The sequence below is a fragment of the Neomonachus schauinslandi genome, chromosome 16, assembly GCF_002201575.2.
Source record: "Neomonachus schauinslandi chromosome 16, ASM220157v2, whole genome shotgun sequence".
Taxonomy (NCBI): domain Eukaryota; kingdom Metazoa; phylum Chordata; class Mammalia; order Carnivora; family Phocidae; genus Neomonachus; species Neomonachus schauinslandi.
The window spans coordinates 42,880,230-42,902,007 of record NC_058418.1 but is presented as its reverse complement, the minus strand read 5'-3'; the positions used below and the strand labels follow the sequence as shown (position 1 = coordinate 42,902,007).

General features: G+C 35.2%; 1 protein-coding gene across 4 annotated transcripts in view; it reads right to left on the bottom strand.

Moving 5' to 3' along the window:
• Nucleotides 1-21,778, bottom strand: part of NFAT5 (nuclear factor of activated T cells 5) — a 121,909-nt gene that overhangs the window by 18,924 nt on the left and 81,207 nt on the right. For 3 of the 4 annotated variants that reach the window (XM_021705723.2, XM_021705724.2, XM_021705725.2), the window contains 4 exons: nucleotides 13,525-13,659; nucleotides 13,347-13,399; nucleotides 6,995-7,127; nucleotides 1,162-1,245 (listed from right to left, as the gene is read on the bottom strand). In XM_021705723.2, coding sequence (XP_021561398.1) covers nucleotides 1,162-1,245; nucleotides 6,995-7,127; nucleotides 13,347-13,399; nucleotides 13,525-13,659 — 405 coding nt within the window. The remainder of the gene's footprint in view (nucleotides 1-1,161; nucleotides 1,246-6,994; nucleotides 7,128-13,346; nucleotides 13,400-13,524; nucleotides 13,660-21,778) is intronic. The other variant, XM_044922279.1, reaches the window with a different exon arrangement.

The following is a 21,778-nucleotide window of genomic DNA, read 5'->3' as shown; positions in this document are numbered from 1 at the left end:
TAAATGAGATAGTGCCAGTAAAGAGTATGGCATATTGCCTAGCACTTGATATACATTCGATAAATGTAAGCTATGGTTATCCATTATACAGATTTGTAAATTTTCCTGTAGTTGAATCAGATGAATTTGGCAGTTCACTTACTATTGCATAATTCCTCACTAATCTACTCTAGAAGTGTTCATGTTCAGATATTAAATGACAAGCTATACTATTATACTAACTATTCTATGTTATGTATATGAATGCTGAATTTTACCACTGACAACAATAAAAAAATCCATTGCATTTGATTAAGTATTTTTAATTTTAAAATTTAATTTGATTTAACTCATGAATTTCATGGCAGAAAAATATAAATAAAGGCTAGAATTATAATAAATCAATGGCCATTATATAATTGACATCTTCATATATAATGGCAAAAAAGCATCACCACTGAGTATCTAGTTGTGTTAGAAATCTCTTAAGAAAAAAATTTACTCCATTCTGGCCCCCCCACCACCCAAGGTACTATAGGCTGGGCACAGAGTAAAGTTTGCAAGCTGGAAAAAAAAAAAAGGAAAGAGAGGAAGAGAGAAAAAGAAAGAGAGAGAGGAAGGAAGGAGAAAAGGAAGGAAGGAAGGAAGATCTAATCTATGTTACATTATAACATCCTGAAGTATCTTCATTGTTTCTTGGGATTGGCAGGGAGTAAATAAAGATGTCAGAAGGAAGAATGATAACTAAAAAACCTAAAGAAACTTTTCAAATGTTGAACTTTTTCAAAATAGTTCAAATTTTGGTCTCTTCAGTTTCAAAATTTCAATGTCAAGTACTAATTTTGGCAGCAAGAAGCTTTATAGATTCTATTTTACAAAAACTTTGTATTTTATACTTTTAACATTTCTAACATTGGGGAATGAAAAACATAAAAAAAAAAAATCTCCTCTACTCCAACATATGCTTTAAAACAGTTTTTTCATATGGTGAATAAAGGGAAATATCAAGTTGGGAAACAAGTTTCTGCGTTCAATAAAGTTAAACAAATATTTATTTTGTGATATGGAAGATATCTTGCTAAGTGTTCCAAGTACATAAGAGAAAACAAAATAAGTAAGAGTTGCTAGACAAAATAAATAGGATCACCTATTTATAATTTTTGGAAAGAATCGACTTGGTACCTTTCATGGCCTCTTCAAAAGAGCAAGGTCTTGAAGGACTAGATATCTCTTTCTTCACATTTACATTCAAAGCACCAGCTGCTGCTATAAAAGGAAAACAAAATAGAAAGATGGATGTATTTATTAAACTTTTCCTTAAAAAGAAGTGTATCTTAAAAATCTTTAATTGAAATATTTCCCATAAAACATTATTATTTGTTTAGCAGAAAATCTAAGCAGAAGTGAGGATTTTTTTTTTTAACAGATTTTATCTATTTGTGAGAGAGAGAGCACAAGGAGGGGGAGTGGCAAGCAGAGGGAGAAGCAGGCTCCCCGCTGAGCAAGGAGCCCGATGTGGGGCTCAATCCCAGGACCCCAGGATCATGACCTGAGCTGAAAGCAGATGCTTAACCGACTGAGCCACCCAGGCGCCCCAGGAATGAGTTTTTATAACCACCAATTTATGCCCTAAAATCCATCAACCAAATGGGCAGTAGTACATGCTCACTTATGAAAACAAAAGCAACAGCAACTTAAAAAAATCCTTCTTGTAACAGTATTTACACTGATGATATAAGTAGAAGACTGATATGAAACTTTTTTTTTTCCTTAAGTAGGCTCCATGCTAGCATGGAGCCCAATGCAGGGCTTGAACTCACAACCCTGAGATCAAGACCTGAGCTGAGATCAAGAGTCGGATGCTGGTTTAACTGAATGAGCCACCCAGGTGCCCAAAACAGACATGAAACTTTTAAAAATTATCAAATATACTGTAATAACAGGTAACAAAAATTCACCATTCATCTACATAAATGATTTATTAAAAAATATTGATTGAGAAACATTGGTCAATTAATTGAACTAAATTTTAAAAAAGCTGTGATGAACATATAGAATCTGTAACATTATGATTATTCCTTTTGTAAAGACTTGGAAAAAATAATCCTTGTATATTATTAATGGAGAATTGCTGGACTATTACATCTAGTCATATCAACTACAACTCCTATGGCAACTTTAAATTTAATGGGCCTAAGAACAGGGTTAAGTTCTGAAATGATAAAGTTAAATTCTAAGTTTTTGCTTAAAATGCCTATACAATTTTATTTAAATATTTTAATTTGTATTTTTCAATGTATTTATATTCCCTAACTTATTCAGAATTGGAACTGAGTCACCCTACTTTCAATTTCTTTTAAAATTTTATTAATTATTTATTCATTTTTAAGTAAACTGTATACCCAATGTGGGCCTTAAACTAACAACCCCAAGATCAAGAGTGTTAGGTTCTACTGACTAAACCAGCCAGGAGCCCCACCTTATTTTCTATTTCTTATTTTTGACATGACAATGTGAAATGATAAAGAGACTATAAAGAGCTAGTTAATTGTGACTAAAAAGACAAAACGTACACATCTAAGAATGAAGTTAAATAATTTATCTTAGTGTGCGACATAGGAGGTCCAACAAATGACATATAGGGAATTGAATGGAAAAGAAATCCACAGACAGTTTTAAAGCATAACATTAATTCTAGCAATTACAGATTTTATTTATTTATTTAGAGAAAGCGCCTGTGTGAGTGGGGTGGGGAGGGGCAGAGGGAAAGAGAGAATCTTAAGCAGGCTCCACGCCCAGTATGGAGCCTGACTCAGGCTTGATTTCATGACCCTGAGATCATAACTTAGGCTGAAATCAAGAGTTGGACGCTTAACCACCTGAGCCACCAAGGTGCCCCAACAATTACAGATTTTAAAATAGAAACTAATCTTTGAAAACACTTTAAATTTTGACTCTTTTTTTTTTAAAGATTTTATTTATTTATTCATGAGAGACACAGAGAGAGAGAGAAGCAGAGGGAGAAACAGGCTCCCAAGGAGCAGGGAGCCCAATGCAGGACTCGATCCCAGGACCCTGAGATCATGACCTGAGCCAAAGGCAGCCGCTTAACTGACTGAGCCACCCAGGCGCCCTCTTTTTTTTTTTTTTAAAGATTTTATTTATTTATTTGACAGGGAGAGAGAGAATAAGCAGGGAAAGCGGCAGGCAGAGGGAGAGGGAGAAACAGGCTCCCCGCTCAGCGGGGATCATGACCCAAGCTAAAGGCAGATGCCCAATAGATTGAGCCCCCAGGTGCCCCTAAATTTTGACTTTAAAAATTAAGTTTCAGTCAGTTGTTGTTAGAGCAACAAAAAAATGAATAAATATTATATCCCTCATTTCTTACAGAAATCACCAATGCTGAGTCACCACAAAAAATAGCTAATGTGATTTATGTGTCTTAATAAACTGAAGTAAAAGCTTTGGGGACTAACTAGCAATGAAACAAAGTTTTATGGCCTTGCAAAGTATCTAAATGCTTGAGAACATACAGATGCAATGTATTTTTTAGCAATACTAGACTCAGAGGGCTTTAGAGGGGCTCTTGTCTGGCAAAGTGTGCAGAGTCAGTTTATGTTAAACCCTTGCCCCAATCCTACTTTTAGACCATGTACCAAGTACCCAAGATCTCCAAATTTTCTGCATAACTATTTTAGACTATGTGTATAGTCTTAGGCCTACAGAGTGGACAGAGCTTGGAAGCACTTGTTGGTGCACCCTCTAGGTATAGAATGAAGCTAAAAAAGGGAAAGTTGGTTGGGCGACTGCCTTTGGCTCAGGTTATGATCCTGGTGTACAGGGATTGAGGCCAAATCAGGCTCCCAGCTCAGCAGGGAGTCTGCCTCTCCCTCTGACCCTCCCCCCTCTCATGCTCTCTCTCTCTCCCATTTTCTCTCTCTCAAATAAATAAAATCTTAAAAAAAAAAAAAAAGAAAGAAAGGGAAAAGAAGGCTGGCAGGGTGGGGAACCCTCTTTCCTCATTTTACCATATTCGGCTTGGAACTCCCAAGCATTCTGATAATCCTAAATTCAAATCTCGTCTTCTAGGTTGATATGAAAGTATCTTAGTCAAATTAGGGGGATAGGATATATTTAATTTGCTAGTTTAATTGTAACTTTTAAATATTTAGACAAATAGTATAATTTCACCATTTCTACGCTGACTTGCGAATATTAGGGTAGGCCTAGTTTTTGCTGTTATAATTACACATCATGAATATTCAAATGTTTAACCACAGTCCCCAGATGAATCACAACAGCAATTGGCTTATCATAATGAGATAGTGCAAATTTTCTATAACCAAGTTTTCCTAAAATCATAATCTTTCTCACGTACACCTAAAAATACTGTATTTTATAAAACATAAAAAAGTGAAATTATAGAAAGATTCTTTAATTAGCTATAACATAAAGGCAGAAACTGAAGCATGAGGTCCTATTACAACTTGCATACTATGTATTTATTTTATTAAGAGTTTCTGAGAGCGACTGCTATCTACTGAATACAAAATATGAAAGGAAAAACTTAAAAGAATAAACATATGTTAATGATTGCCTAAATGTGGCCAAAGATAGCCAAGTAGTATATGCAGAAGACTTAAAAGCTGTTTTATCTGGCAATTTTTCAAAGGGAGATTTCTAATCATCAGCATGTATCACTAAGAAATGAGGATTCTTAGTGCTAATGCTAAGCACTTCAAAGTCCTGATGTTCTTCATAATTAATAAAAACAAACAACCACAAAACCTCAGTATTTTCAGGACCGCAAAATCTTTAAGGCTATTCCCTGACCACACATATACACTTCCCTCTTCCCTTCCCACACAGATGATAAGAGAAGCTCATTAGGAAAAATGTTCTTCTGTATCAATTATGCCAGCTTTCTCCCCACATGAGTAAGCTTCTCTTCACAAAAAATATTAAATGCCACTATTTAAGTAATTAGCAGTTACTAAAATGCTTTAACTACCATTAGTTTTAAGTCAAACTGTCTTGGATTTTTGAGACCTTCCTAGAAAGAAAACAATCAAATATTTGGTCTTTGAGTATCTTCTCTTTCCTATTTTTGTTGAAACCAGTGTATCATTTCTAAACTTTGCCTTTTCCTGTCTGAAAATTTTACTGCTGATCTTTTATTCTGAAACAAATATTAATTTCATTAATACTATATACGGTGGCATACTTTTGTAGCAAACTGGTGGATAATGAGCAAATGCTGTGAAATTCAGACATGATTTTTTAAAAAGGGGAGAGGGGTGCCTGGGTGGTTCAGTCGTTAAGCGTCTGCCTTCGGCTCAGATCATGATCCCAGGGTCCTGGGATCAAGTCCAGTATTGGGCTCCTTGCTCAGCAGGAAGCCTGCTTCTTCCTTTCCCACTCCCCCTGCTTGTGTTCCCTCGTTTTTAGTCTCTCTGTCAAATAAATAAATAAAATCTTTAAAAAACAAAAAAAAGAAAAAAATTAAAAAGGGGAGAGATACATTAAGTGATAGAAAGTAATTATGAGGACTTGATATAACTCTGTCTTAGCTACTGTTTCCATCGCTTTTTCTTGCCAGGGCTTTTTTTCCCCTGGCCACCATTATTCACTTTGTACCTCACTGAATCCTGAACTATTTGGGAATAACATAAATGATAAGCTTAAAAACATGGAAGAACTGCTAGTTCTGAAGTATGCCTGAGACTGGAATGAACTGAACTAGTGGTAAACATGACAGAAACTAAGCCTAGGTCAGTGGAATAGGTGAAGAATTTCATTTTCCAAAATGTTCTCCCTACTTTTGCCAGGAAAAGGCTTTTCTTCTCCAGGCAACTAAATGAATGTAGGCAAAAAATTCTTTTTTTCCTGTTTTTTTTTTAGAGAGAGAGAAAGAGTGTGTGAGCGGGGATGTGGGGAAGGGCAGATGGAGAGGGAAAGAGAGAATCTTTTTTTTTTTTTTTAAAGAATTTATTTATTTATTTGACAGAGACACAGCGGGAGAGGGAGGGAACACAAGCAGGGGGAGTGGGAGAGAGAGAAGCAGGCTTCCCGCGGAGCAAAGAGCCGGATGCAGGGCTTGATCCCAGGACTCTGGGATCATGACCTGAGGCGAAGGCAGACGCTTAATGACTGAGCCACCCAGGCGCCCCTCTTTTTTTTTAAACAGATTTTTTATTTAAATTTAAAGACTTTATTTATTAATTTGAGAGAGAGGGAGAGAGAGAAACAGCATGAGAGGGGAGAGGGTCAGAGGGAGAAGCAGGCTCCCCACTGAGCCGGGAGCCCGATGTGGGACTTGATCCTAGGACTCCAGGATCATGACCTGAGCCAAAGGCAGTTGCTTAACCAACTGAGCCACCCAGGCACCCTAGGCAAAAAATTCTTAAGATACCTCTTACCCAGAGATCTTTTAAACTTATAAACATTTCAAGTATTCTTATTGCTTTGGTTTCTGAAGTAACTACTTTACCTAGATGCTTGAAATTATATTTAAAATATTTATTAAAATCCAGTAGTCTTTTGATATTTTTGACTATTACACAAATTAGAATCTGTTACATGCATGCAACTCTATTTGTGATTTTATCATTTATCAATCCAAGCTTATCTCTCACCTCTCCCAAAATGCATCCTATAAGCCAGACACAGACTAAACTATTAACAGTTTCCCAAGGTTGTCGCTTTGACCTTTCCACAATAAGAGGTACTTAATGAATGGTAATTCTTACTAAGAAGTAATCTGCATGATATAATTCTGAAGAGTAGGACTTCAGAGCATTCCTAGTTTTTCTTTTTACTATTAGAGCATAGGCAGAAATAATACCCTTAACGCAAGAGTAAAAACAGGTGGCCATCTTCTTAGGAAATAATGTCCTTAGTATCAGTTCATCTTAGCACACAACTTTTTCTTCTTGGTTGGCTGGTCTTCAATATGCTTCCAAAGAACTAGAAATTAATTACTGATTTTAGCTCAGAATTTTTTATTTTGACATACCTGGGTCTGGAGTGTAAGTGAATGGCTGAACATCATGAGATCTTCCAGCATTGGTCACTACATAAATTCCCACTGATACTGGCAAAGTTATATGTTGGTCGTGATATGGGGGAACCTTCACAATAAGATGATTCTAAATTTAAAGGAAATAACAAGATTTAAAAAAGGAGCAATATTTAAATTAAAATCTTGAAATAATTATAATTAAGTACATTTTCTGTTAGCTGTAAAGTGCAAAAAGTCTGACTAGAAAAAAATGCAGTTTAAAGATCAGGTTTCATAGGCATCAGGACATTAATCTTAAAATTGCTTTTAATGTTTTACAGTGGCTTACAAGGTGCTTCTCCTGTCAACTGTATCTCTTTTCCATTCCCCCCAGGCTTGTTATACTCTGGCCACAATGACCTTCTCACTCCATTCTTTTAACACACTAAATTCATTTTTTTTATCTCACAGTCATTATTACTTGCTGGTTTCTCCCACTGGAACATTCTTCTTTCACCTCTTCAAATGGCTAGTTCCTTACCCATTTTCAGGTCTTATTCAAAATGTTAACCTCCACAGAGAGGCCTTCTATGACCATCCTATTTAAAGTAGCACCCCTTCCCAACCTGGTCACATAATCTTGTTTATTTTCAAAATAGCATTTATCACCACTTGAAATTACTGTATTTGTTTTTTGTCTCTCTCCAATCACAAGAATTTAAGCTCCATAAGAACCTAGGATGTTTTGTTCTTTGTTCTATACCCACTGTTAAGCACCTTACACCAAATATACTCAAATGTATTTGTTGAATAAAAGAATGAATAAATTTTGAGAAAAAAAATATGTCCACCAAGCACAATGTCAGTTATCATATGTTTTGTAAAACATTAATTGTGAGATGTACTTCGCAATGCAGTTCACAACTGCTTCCTAACCACTTTAATTCTCATTTAAAGTCAAAGAGAGTTCAGTGCACCCAAACCCTAGCAATCAAAGTTATTTTTTGTCGGGAGAGTGGCAGAAGCATCCTCATGAGCAAAAAGTTCATAAGTGCTTCATCAGCACTCACTTAAGGGGACTCCATCTTCTTGGAGGATACCATGAACCATATATGAGTTTTGCTCTTCTTCCCTAGTAATGGGAAGGAATATTAAGGGGCAGTGATTATGTGTTTCTATGGTGAGGATGTGACAAGCAGGAGGCCAATGTTGACAAATGAGGATGGCATGAGTTTGATGACATTTTTTATTTAGCTAGACTACAGTTGGTGGACTCAGCTGACAGAACAAGTGACAAGTGGTACCAAGGTCAAGGTTTCAATTTTTGTGCACTTAAATTTGTTTCTAAGCCAGTTTAAAACACTCTCTGAAATAGTCACATTATAAATAAACAGCTTCTGACTTACGGCATTATGCCTCCTAAGGCAAGTTAGCCATCTCAAAAAAAAAAAAAAAAATCACTTTTTAGGCAGATGAAAAAACATGTATACATATGTGTATTCACAGATATTGGAGAAAAAATCTGAAAGCACATATTCAAATGCACATGAAGTCATCAAAAAATGTATTTGCACTGATCCAACTTCTAATAAACAGTTTTAAAATCCTGTCTACTCTTAACGTTACTCTTTTGTTTAAGCACTGTAACCATGTCACAAACCAGTCCTACCTACAGTTAAAGAGACAGCTGAATGGATAGACTTGTGAAGTATCCTCCCAGTCTTAAAATTACTTGGCAAATTCTGTAATTGAAATTATTCTTCTGAATAAAATCTTGTTTCTTGGTAATCAGTAACAGATTTAGTATCTAAAAGTCTGATGCATATTTTATTTAAAAGCTTTTATTCCACTTGCTTTGGAGAGCATATTTAAATAAACCTAATATGAAACCTTTAAAAAACAAAATGACCCTATTTTGATACTACTCCGTCGTACTCCCTCAATCTGAATCTAGAAATTCTATAAGTGATTTGAATTAAAAACTAAGTAAATTATGAATAGTGATACAAAGTTGTTTTTATATACTATTTTAATAAATTAAGAGAAATTAACTACCATTAAGCTAGGAGCACAATACAGATAAATTATACAAAGGGTTGGGAGGTCCTTGGAGCAGGTTCAATGTTCTCTAGGGTAAAAATAGAAGCAATCTTAATTTTAATTTCTTAGAAAAATCTGCTTGGAATCAAAATAACAATTTTCTCCTTTTCAGCAGATAATTTTTTTTAGAACTTATAAGGAATGGTGCTGGATATTTTTCATTCTCCTAAATGATAATTTATCACTGCCACATTCATTTTTCAGTTGGGGATATACATACATATAAATAATTAGAGACACATAACAAAACAAAATTCCTAATAAAATCATTTGAAAATATATAACCTCTAAACTCTCAAGCCTTTGTTTAGTCTAGATGTTCCCCAAAATTCTGAGGATCTCTTTTGGCATTTCTTTCAAGAACTTTCTTTCCATATTTATATTAAAAATTCCATCTTCTCCAAAACTCCAAAGCTTCTCCTTACTTTTTTATTCTTTCCCTCTAAAGAATGTAATAGAAAGAACCCAGAAGACTAAAGGTTGAGAAATAACAATCTACACAACTGTATTTTTGATACACTAATGCCTGTTTTATGTTTTATAAAACAAGTTATTCTCAAATCAAATTGTATACTTTAGTATCGAATATACCCATTTTTAGCTCTTAGTTCCCTTTTTAAAATCACCTCAATATTTCAAGCTGTGAAACTCTTGCTTTCTTTCAAAACCAACTTAACTTTAAGACTATATGTATATATACACATATTCATAGAAAGAAAAAGACTATATATATATATATCTATATATATGTAAAGGAGATCTCTTAGAGATTGATCTTTAAGATCTATATCTTTTGTATATATTTACTAGGCAATTCCTACAGAATTTATCTGAAATTGTTAAAATGGGAATAGATATAATGACCCTGTGCTTACCACATTTGGTATACATGTGCCTGAGACATATTATGGCTTTGAATAGAAGAGACAGATACTAAACAAAGAACTGTTTTCTCAGACTTCATTAATCTCAATTTTTAAGTCTGTTTTTAAAGTTTTATTCATTCTTAATCTTTACACACAACATGGGGCTTGAACTCACAACCCCGAGATCAAGATTCACATGCCCCTCTGACTGAGCCAGCCAGGCACCCCTCAACTTTTAAATTTTTAAATAATAAAAAAGTTTAATGCCTGAGGAGTTCATTTTGGGGTTGGAAATGAATAGTTATCACAGCTATTCATAATGGCAATTTGCAAAGTTATCTTTAAATGGTCTTTTCTACTACACCATCTTTTGGTCATTTTTTAATATTGTAGAGGTCCTTTCAGCTCTTCTGTATAGGCCTGATATTTCTTTATGGACTACAATTTCTTCTCTTTGTTTTCTGAGTACCCTTCCCTCTAAATTGTTTTTTTTAATAGATTTTATTTTTTTTAAGTAATCTCCACACAGAGGCTCAAACCCACAATCCTTAGATTAAGAGTCACATGCTCCACCAACTGAGCCAGCCAGGCACCCCTAAATGTTTAATTTTTGTTTTTTTTTCCCTTAATATAATCTGTTGGATCAGTTCTTTATATCTCCACTGTGATCCCATTCTAAAACACTTCCCAGAAAGTCCCTTAGGAAAAAAAAAGACAAAGCTCTCTGAAAAAGATTAAAATTTAAAAATGAACAGCAGAACCACAGACTTAATGAAAGATCATATTATGTTTTAGTTTGTTATACATACTTGCTTGCAAAAACCCCAGGACCTCTAGATATAGCCACCAAATAAGGACATTAATTCCTTTCCATTCCACCATGTCTTATTTTTATGATTAATCTTCTTTAATCTATTGTAGCTGGCATAACTACCCTGAAAAAAAGTGTTTTAAGAATATTAACTACCCCATGCCTCAAAGGTAAAGAAGGAAGGAAAAAAGGAAGGAAAGAAAGAGAGAGGAAGAGGGAGAGGAAAAGTCAGAGGAAGAAGGGGAGGAAGAAGAGGGAGGCAGAAGATGAAAAGGAAGAGGAGGAGAAGAAACAAAGACTTCTTAACATTAAGTTCTATGTGAAACAGCAAGTTAAGACTATAATTTGTTGGGGCTATCTTATTAATATTTTATATAATGTATAGGGCAAGTTTCTCAGTCTCCAGAACTAGTCATAGGATAAGGTAAGGAAGAGAAATTGTAAAAGAATATTACTAGCAAAGGAGTTTACATTAATGTAACCAACTCATCAAAAAACAAAACATGTTTATGGCACACATAGAAGTATTAAACGTAAGGATAAATTAAGCTTCAGTCAGGACCAAAACTATAGGCATGTAAGAGCCTGGTTGCAATCAGGGTTTGAAGTGCCCTCAAAAAGAATAAGGAACCTCAGACCCCAGAGTCCTCATTTTCTTCCACGTGAATAAAATGAACCAACAAGTTTTTCATGAGTATCTATTAAGTGCTTAATATTATGAGGAACACAGAAGAGTCATAATACACTGCCCCTAACCTCTGGGAGTCCTCGAGAGAAAGCCACTGTTGGTTCATGGGGAGTGGGAACGGTCTGATCAATTAAGTTATGTAAGAAATCATAAAATGTCAGAGTTAGAAGGAACCTCTCAAATAATTTAGTAAAAATTTATAGATTAGAAAACTGGGGCACAAAAGTGACTTGTCTTATTTAGTTAACAAAGACTGTTAGTGACAAATTAAGTGTTATAACTTCAGTTAAGACAGAGATTGCCCAACAGTATATGTGACAAAGGAATGACTGTTATGTCCTATTATCTCTTTTTCACAGCATGTAGTAGCATAAAGCCAGAGGAAAACTTTCTATATAGCATTTGTCTAGGTATGTAAGAAGCTCCACTTCATAGGACACTATTTTGTGAAGAATTAACTTTACCCTAAGGTCTAGTTTTGTCCTTGGCTACTGAAAGGTAATCTCTAAGACCCTAGAAATTCCTGCCTGATATGAATATCTCTGACTGGGGGCTTTGGCCACTGGACAAATTTATGAAGGGGACTTTGAAATGTCCTATCAGTTTCAACCTCTGATGGAACTGGAGACTACAGGTGAGCTGCATGAGCATTATGTGGCTGAGCCCCAACAAAAACTCTGGACACCAATGGCTTGGGTGAGTTTCCTGATTGATAATACTTTGTATATTGTCACACATGGATGTGCTGAGATGTAAGGCATCCTGAGGACAACAAAAGCTTCACCTTTGGGACCTCCCGGACCTTGCTCTATGTGTCTGCCTTTCCCTTTGGCTGGTTCTGGTTTGCGGCCTTTTGCTATAATAAAACTGAAATTAAATATTGTGTTTCCTGAGTCCTGTGAGTTATTCTAGCAAATCTCAGTGGGGAGTGGGAAACCCTAAATTTGAAGCCAACTGTTGAAAACTGAGAGTGGTCAGGAGATACCTGAACTTGTGGCTTCTATCTGAAATGAGGGAACACTGTGCCCTCAGCTTTGAGTTTGGCAATGTATTTTATTGGATACATATTTTAAATTTTATTTTTTAAAAAATACAAAGGAATAAAAAAATTTAAAAACTAAAAATTAAAAACTTTTTTGATAAATTGGCCAGTCTCTAATTTTTGCCTCTTCCATCTCTCTGCTTGTTTTCATGTGCTCTTTCTACTCCCATCAGCATTTAATGGTAAATTTTAGGCTTTGGGTATTTTACACATTAGTTTGTCCCTGCTTTGCTGCAAGCTGTTCTTTCTCCACGATCTATAACTATATACGCTACTCTTCTGCATATGCCTTCTATCTGATTTGTTCATAAATTTGTCCTTCTTTTCTGCTGGTCTCAACTTCTGTAAATTTGGTACTATTTGTTCTACATTCTAATTCTTAAGCCAGTTTTTTATCCTTGTTTTCAAGCTCTTTTTCCTTGTCATTTTGAAAACAATATATGGTGAGGTCCTACAAATACAGACTCTTAATATAAGTTTAACAAACAGTGCCTCTGTGAAAGGTAACAAACATAAAACACCTGACACAGCAGGTACTCAATAAATAAGTTTCCCTTTGATTTAACTAAATGGTAGGCTAGGATAATCCAAATCCTCAGAAAAAAACAAATATTAGGAAATAAATGTCTCATTTATTAACAATGATAATTTACTAATGCTTCTAACTTTTAAAAATAGAGAACTGTCATTTCTAGCACCAGTGGAATTTTCAGTTACAGAAATTCGAGAAAGAAACTTAAATGATTTATATGAATCCCACATAAAGAAGAAATTTAATCTGTTGATTCAGGAAAATTTCAGAACAAAACTGAATTTCTCAGACAGTAAATAATTAAACTACAAAAAGGCTTAAATTATACCTGATGAAATAATTCCATGTCAATTTCAGCTTCTGACTTCCAAGAGTTTTCATCTGATTGAAATAAAAACAGTAATTTACTAAAATTTTGCAACTTTTTTTACTCTGTAGCTATTATTATATCTTTATAACAAAGTAGAACATGCGAAAATCTCCATACCAATATTATGCCTACTTACCAGAAACATTTTCTTGGAAAATAACTTTAGTTCCTTTCAGAAAGTTCTTGCCGATTAAAAATACTTCTTCCTCTCCTTTCACCGAACAGCTATGCAAGCTTTTCTTTAAGATTTCTGGCACTCCTGCTGGCTGAGCTGTGGGTACACATAAGCATTCCATAAAAAGAACCACCAACACTTACTTCTTTTCTAAAATCAGTTCTAGAAGTTGTCTTTTTTGACCCCTGAATTTGACTGCCTTTACTCTGCAACTTAACTTTCACCCTAACAGAGAAAAATCCAGGAAAATCCACATTAATTTTTAATAACTCTGATGAGATTTTGTAGGGATGGATTAATGTCAAAGATGAGGTTTTAATTTATTATATGTCATCTTTGTTTTATAGTTATGTGAATTAATAAACAAATTTTAAAATGTGCATTTAGTTTTAATAATATTTTTTTAAAAATTCTGTCTTACTCATATTTTAAAAAAATTCTGTTTAAAAAACAAGCTTGTCCCACAATCCTAACCTCAAAAATGTCAGCTATGCTTTTGCGATTACTAGACTTCTGAGGCAGTATCTCCTCTGCGTGGTACTGAGGGCTTCTTTAAGGATCTACACCCAGGACTCAGAGGCCCCATATACCAAAAGAACAACTAAAAACAGACTGAATCCAATTCAGAATAGTTTTTTCTACCAGAGGATCTCCCTGAACTAGGATAACATGAGGTTAAAAAATAACTGAAAAACTAGTGCATAAAGACTAAGTAACCACTACTAAAATAAACAAAGAAGCTGTAAAGTACCGAGGGCACACATCTAATGAATAAATTATAATTAGCCTACCAACTTTCTCATGCCAGGACTTCCTTAAGAAAATTTAATAGGTATTGCTTAGCAAAACAGATTCCTAAGTCAAGTAAATCTGGGAAATAAGGATTAAAGCAAAGCTAAATGAACAAAAGGATTTCACCAAGTATTTAATATTCTGATAAACACCATAAATATCCAAGAAGTGAATACAGTATATAGGTTCCCCAATATATTTGACTCCAAAAACATTCTTCCTTATTGACACTTAAGGACTAGTTTTTCACCAAAATACTGAGATGCTGGTGTATGCAAATAAATACCTTTTAAGTACTCAAAAAACTGCACCCCAAGAGGTTAAGCACTTTGACAGAGATTACACTATCCGTTGTTTTAGTAAACACTCACAACATAAGCACTGCAAAGGTAAACTTAAATTTGGCTGTATAACTCACCGACTTCTAAATTAATAAGAGAGTCCACTAAACTTTAGGAGAAGTTTAACTTTTTTCTCCATAGACACTTATATATTTAAATAGTTAATTTTATCTTTATAATAATACCATATAGGAAGTTTTTATTGTCAAAATATTCACTGCCCCTCTTTTCCTAGGTTCTTCCTTGTGGAAAGGCTGTAATTATTGCTCCACTCACATCAGGACTGGCCATGTGACTTGTTTGTATAATGAAATGTGAACTGAAATAATATGCCAGTTCCAAGGAATAGCTTTTCACATGGTTCCACTATTTCCTTTTTTCTCTCTACTACAAAAATGGCAATGTCCTAGATAAGGGCAGCTTCTTCAGCCTGGATCCCAGAGTGAAGAGAATGGACCTGCTTCCAAACCACAGCCAATATTATCATAAAGTGAGGGAGAAATAGAACTGTTGTTGAGTGCCACTAAGTTTTTTTTTTTTTGTTACTGCAGCATCATTTAGCCTCACTTACTGATATAAACAAGTATCCTGTCCTTATTAAATATTTAAATGGCAAATGACACTTTCAGCAATGTCTAAGAGTTTAAAAGAAATGGTGAATGTATACCCATATACACTGGTTTGAACCCATTAACAGGGTTAAAGTATGAAGAGAATGGAAACAGTTATTGGTCAAATACTGGCAATTATATGCCCTTTTTAAATGAAGAATTAACTGAACTTATTTATAGCTTTTTAGAGTAACACTGGAACTAGACAGCTGTTTTTAAAGGATGTTCAAGAAAAACACAGTAAATTTTTTAAAAATATTTTTTAAGTAATCTCTACACTCAACATGGGGCTCGAACTCATAACCCCAAGATCAAGAGTTGTATGCTCCACTGACTGAGCCAGCCAGGAGCCCCAGTAAATATTATTTTGATTAGAAAACAATTAAGAGGTGAAAATTATATGGATATATTGTATTAACGAAATGAATGGAAAGTATACAAACTTTCCCCCCATTTCCAAATACTATGTGGAAATTCCATTCCACTGATGCTTATCAAAACTTTTTTTTCCCCATCTCATTTTTTCCTTTTATGTATTAAGAGCATATGATGGCCAAATGAGGCTCCTCTGAAGGTACAATGTGTATATATCTTCTATATATCTGTACTTACATTACACAAAGACCTAGTCTGTTACTGTTCAAGATAATTTAACTTTTAACTTTTGACCTTAAAAGGTCTTTTCTATTAAAAAGTTTAATGGTTACCTAACAGCCCAGACACCATACTAAACAGAACTAAAGTCAGTATTATTTAAGCATTAACTATTTTATTTTTATCTTTAAGTAATTAGTAAGCCAGCTCTTGAAAGTGATCATACTGCTTTAAAATTTTAACACAAAAAAAAGCAGCCACTTTTCTGGTATTATAAAAACAATGTGCTTCTAGATGCTTTTCAAATAGGAGCTCAAAAATAAAGTTGAAAAAAATTAATGAATATCTGAGTACTGAAAAATAACAGCATGCCAAAAGAATTAGTAAAGCTTTTTTTTTTTTTAAAGATTTTATTTATTTATTTGACAGAGAGAGACACAGTGAGAGAGGGAACACAAGCAGGGGGAGTGGGAGAGGGAGAAGCAGGCTTCCTGCTGAGCAGGGAGCCTGATGTGGGGCTCAATCCCAGGACCCTGGGATCATGACCTGAGCCGAAGGCAGACGCTTAACGACTGAGCCACCCAGGTGCCCCATTAGTAAAGCTTTTTAATAATGTCTGTGAAGAGAAGGGAAGTTTATTCAATGATATTATCCTTTTCCTGAAGTTGTGGGATAGAGAGAAATAAGGGAAGTAGAAACTTGTTAAATTCAGTCAGATTTAATCCAATATACATTATTGTGAAGAAAGCTATAATTAATTTTGTTATATTTAAAAAATTAGCATAGGAGGGTAGATACTAAAAAAGTATGAAAATTGATATTCTTAATTTGATATAGTATCACCAAATAATATATACAATATACCAAAACAAAACAAAACAAAAAACATGTATACCTGTATTGTCTGGAGAAATAGAAATAGGTCAAGAATATAAAAGGGGATAATTCTTCCATCCCCTTAAAAACAAACAAACAAAAACAGATAATGGATCCAATGGTCACTGTTAAACCAGCAAGTAAAAGCAGACCTTCTTTTTCAATGTCATAAAGCACAACATGAATTCTGGCAATAGGCCTTCTTTCCACTGAGTGTCTCTAGTTGGAAGATCAAATGTCTGTTTCCTCTCCTCCCTTCCACCTCTATCACCTTTTGGTCCCTCTTCCTCTTCTACCTCCCTCTCATCTTCCTGTTTCCTTCTACCTCCCATTCCAATTCTAACCCTTCTTACTAACCTATTTCCTTTTTACCTCTCTTTCTATTCCAATTACTCAAACCTGTCATAAAGGTTATACTCATGGAAATAAACATAAACCAGGAACCCATAATGGAACAAACATTTAAAATTTTTTAAATAAAAATATTTTTTGGGCCCTTTGTTTCGCTGTGTATTATTTATATGTTTACTTTTCCTCCTCCCTCATATCCCCACACTCTAAAGCCTAAGTGCAAGCCTCACGCTTCCTAAAGTGGTCAGGTTAAAATTCAAATTCTTTAGCTCAACACACAAGTTCCTATAAAACAGATCTTCCTAGCTCTACTAACTTCAAATCTTACCACTTCTTCAGTGTATGTGTATATATATATATATATATATACACACACACACATATATATTTAGAGAGGGAGAGATAGAGGGAGGGAGGGGAAGAGGGAGAGGGAGAAGCAGACTCCCTATTGAGCAGGGAGACCAGGACCCTGAGATCATGACCTGAGCCAAAGGCAGCCGCTCAACCAACTGAGCCACCCAGGTGCCCCTATTATATGATCTCATTTATATGAAATGTCCAGAATAGGCAAATGCATAGAGACAGAAAATAGAATAGTGGTTTCCAGGCTCGCGGATAACGGGGGAATGGAGAGTGACTGCTAAGAGGTACAGGGTTTCCTTTTTTGGTGGCAATAAAAATGTTCTAAAATTAGATAACGGTGATGGTCATACAATTTTGTGAATATGATAAAACTGTACACGTTAAAAGGCTTAATTGCATGGTTTGCAAATTATATCTCAGTAAACTATTATAAAAGAAAAAAAGAAGCTATTATAGGACAGAAAGCATGAACCTAATTGTATGTGAATTTAAGATAATTAGATGCCTATATGCCAAAACCCTAATTATAAGCTATACAACTTAAAAAGTATATCCACTATTAAAGTTGATAAAAATTAACTCTTTCCTATATTTTATAGTAGATATCAGCTCAAAACAATGAACAAAAAAAATCAGATTATCTCTTATCTATCATTTCCTACTCTCAACAGTTTGTCCCTATTCTATTAAAGTGAAACCAATCATTTCTACTTTATTAATAACAGACTTGTTGTCAAGATCAAATTGGATAATGTAGTACTATTTGACAGAGAGAGAGACAGCGAGAGAGGGAACACAAGCAGGGGGAGTGGGAGAGGGAGAAGCAGGCTTCCAGTGGAGAGGGAGCCTGATGCAGGGCTCGATCCCAGGACCCTGGGTCATGACCTGAGCCGAAGGCAGACGCTTAACGACTGAGCCACCCAGGCACCCCCTGTAGTACTACTATTAATAGGAAACTCCATTCGATTAATACTCACTAGAGAGGAGGAATGACTTAACTACAGAGGATTTGGAACCAGGGGTTGGGCATGATTAGTCCAGTCTTCTTTCCTCCCTCTTCTGCAACTGCCTACATGCACAAAGCATACGTTTTAGATGGTTTGTGCCTGTTGATAAGAGGCCTGCAATTGTAGAAGGCTGCTCTGACTGGGTGGATAGATGTATCCTACTCTGAGATGAAAAAGTCCTCTTTTGAACAGTTTCATCAGTAGTCAAGTTGGCATTATCATCTCAATTTCTCTAACTCCTATGTGTCTAACTCCAATTACAAGGGAAACATTTATTTATTAACTTCCTAAGACCTCAGCATACATAAAAGCACTTTATAAACCACAGAGTATAAGACAGGGATAAAATAATACTATGAAAATATTGAAGTTAATGCCTTTTCCTGTACATCTAGTTTAATATTTAAACAAAAGTAATTAAAAAGTAATAAAATTTCTTTTTTTCTTCTTTCTTTTTTTTTTTTTAAAGATTTTATTTATTTGAGAGAGAGAGAATGAGAGAGAGAGAACACACGAGAGGGGATAGGGTCAGAGGGCAAAGCAGACTCCCTGCCGAGCAGGGAGCCCGATGCGGGACTCGATCCAGGGACTCCAGGATCATGACCTGAGCCGAAGGCAGTCGCTTAACCAACTGAGCCACCCAGGCGCCCTAAAATTTCTTTTTTTTAAGATTTTTTATTTGCGAGAGAAAGAATGAGAGACAGAGAGCATGAGAGGGAAGAGGGTCAGAGGGAGAAGCAGACTCCCTGCTGAGCAGGGAGCCCGATGTGGGACTCGATCCTGGGACTCCAGGATCATGACCTGAGCCGAAGGCAGATGCTTAATGACTGAGCCACCCAGGTGCCCCTAAAAAGTAATAAAAATTTTAAAAGATTTCATTTTGTTGTCAGTTACACAATAAAAAAAGATTGATCAATCTATAGACTGCTAGGTAGTGTATTTAATGAAAACCCATGAAGATCAAATTAAAATTATATTCTGAACAAAGAATGACATTCATTACATACAATGACAGGTTTTCAAAAAATCAAATCACTGATACACTAGCAATGTACAGATCAGGAGGCTTAGGGGTGGTTGGCTGGCTCAGGGAGAAGAGCATGTGACTCTTGATCTCAGGGTCTTAACTTTAAGCCCGAAGTTGGGGGGTAGAAATTACTTAAATAAATATTTTTAAAAACGGAAGTTTAGATTCTTGCCTAAAGGATTAGATGTAATTGATATTCATAGAAATTACTATTAGAAATATTTTAAGCTAGTTTTTTTTTTTACAGGAAAAAAACCTGTTTGTATGAAAGTCCATGAAAATAACATTAATAAGAAATAAAGGGACGCCTAGGTGGCTCAGTTGGTTAAGCAACTGCCTTCGGCTCAGGTCATGATCCCAGGGTCCTGGGATGGAGCCCCGCATTGGGCTCCTTGCTCAGCAGGGAGCCTGCTTCTCCCTCTCCCTCTACCTGCTACTCCAACTGCTTGTGCTCTCTCTGTCAAATAAATAAATAAATAAATCTTAAAAAAAAAAAAAGAAAGAACTATGAAAACTATCATGTAAACTTATTTGCAAATTAAAAGAAGTATGGGAACTACTACTGTCAAGGCACCCCTTTATTTTTTTATTCTTTCAAAAATAATTTTTTTTTAAAGATTTTATTTATTTATTTGACAGAGAGAGACACAGCGAAAGAGGGAACACAAGCAGAGGCAGTGGGAGAGGGAGAAGCAGGCTCCCCGCTGAGCCGGGAGCCCGATGTGGGGCTCGATCCCAGGACCCTGGGATCATGACCTGAGCCGAAGGCAGACGCTCAACGATTGAGCCACTCAGGCGCCCTCAAAAATAATTTTTTTGAGTATAATTGACATACATACAATGTTACATTAGTTACAGGTGTACAATACAGTGATTCAACAACTCTATACCTTATGCTATGCTCACCAGGAGTATAGCTACCATCTGTCACCATGCTATTACAATACCACTGACTATATTCCCTATATTGCACCTTTTATTCTCTCTCATTCCCTAACTGGAAGCTTGTATCTTCCACTCCCCTTCACCCATTTTGCTCATCCCCCAGCAACCTGGCTACCATCAGTTTGTTCTCTGTATTTATAGGTCTTATTCTACTTTTTGTTTATTCACATTTGTTTTTTTTTAGATGCTACATATAAGTGAAATCATACAGTATTTGTCTTTCTCTGACTTGTTTCACTTAGTATAAAACCCTGTAGATTCACCTATGTTGTCACAAATGGCAAGACCACATCGTTTTTCGTAACCCTTTCTTTCAAAGAAAGTACTGATCATGTTTATCTAATCCAGTTTCTCTAAGCAGATGAAAAGTGACAAATAGTCAACTAAAGGAATAAAAATAAGTAACCTACACCTCCATAATAAATGACTTCTACAAAAGGAAATGGAAGGGACAATACAGGTATTCAAGTAAAATCTTCCAGTATGAACAGAGACCCATTTTCTCAATTCATAAAAAGTCTAAATTACACAAATAAATCTCCTAGGTAGAGGAAACAGTTCACTAACAATCTCTTTCTGTAACCATAGTCCTAACCACCCAGAGGCTTTGGCTAGGATGAAATGAATTGTTTAAACTTGGTTTCAGCACTGCAACTTTAAGTGATTATAATGACAATATAGCATAGTGGCTAAAAGCAGAGGCTCTGAATCCTAGTCTTACTATTTACTAGCTATGTGACCTTGAGGGAGTAAATAACTCTAAGTCTCCGTTTCATCAACTGTAGAATGGAATCCATATAAGGTAACAGAGAGGACTAAATGATACAAAACTTACAGTGTTTAACAAAATCCCTGGCATATAGTCAGAGTTCAAAGCATGTTAACTTTTATCATTGGCCATATATCCTTTCCATTGCTTCTTAGGGCCATCAAATCTACCCCACACATCACCTCCCAGAGAGATACACTTTTTTGCAATGTGGACAATATTATCATTAAGAGTGATAATTAACAAATGATAATAATTACAGATGAAAAATTTCAGAAAATTATGTTTTCCAGTTCTTTTGTATTTTCTACCATCTTTAGCCAGTTATATTTATACTTTAATAATAACTTAATGAAAAAGAAAATGAAGAAATGATTGAACACACTAATGAAAGAAAGAACAAATAATTAAAGCTGGCAACCAATTCGCAGTGTCTGCCGAAGCAGTATGATCTCAATTATCTAGCATCTCCTGGCTCTGGCCTTCAGAGAGTGGCTATGGTCATGCTCAAAGTATTAGATCACTTAAAAAAAGAACTG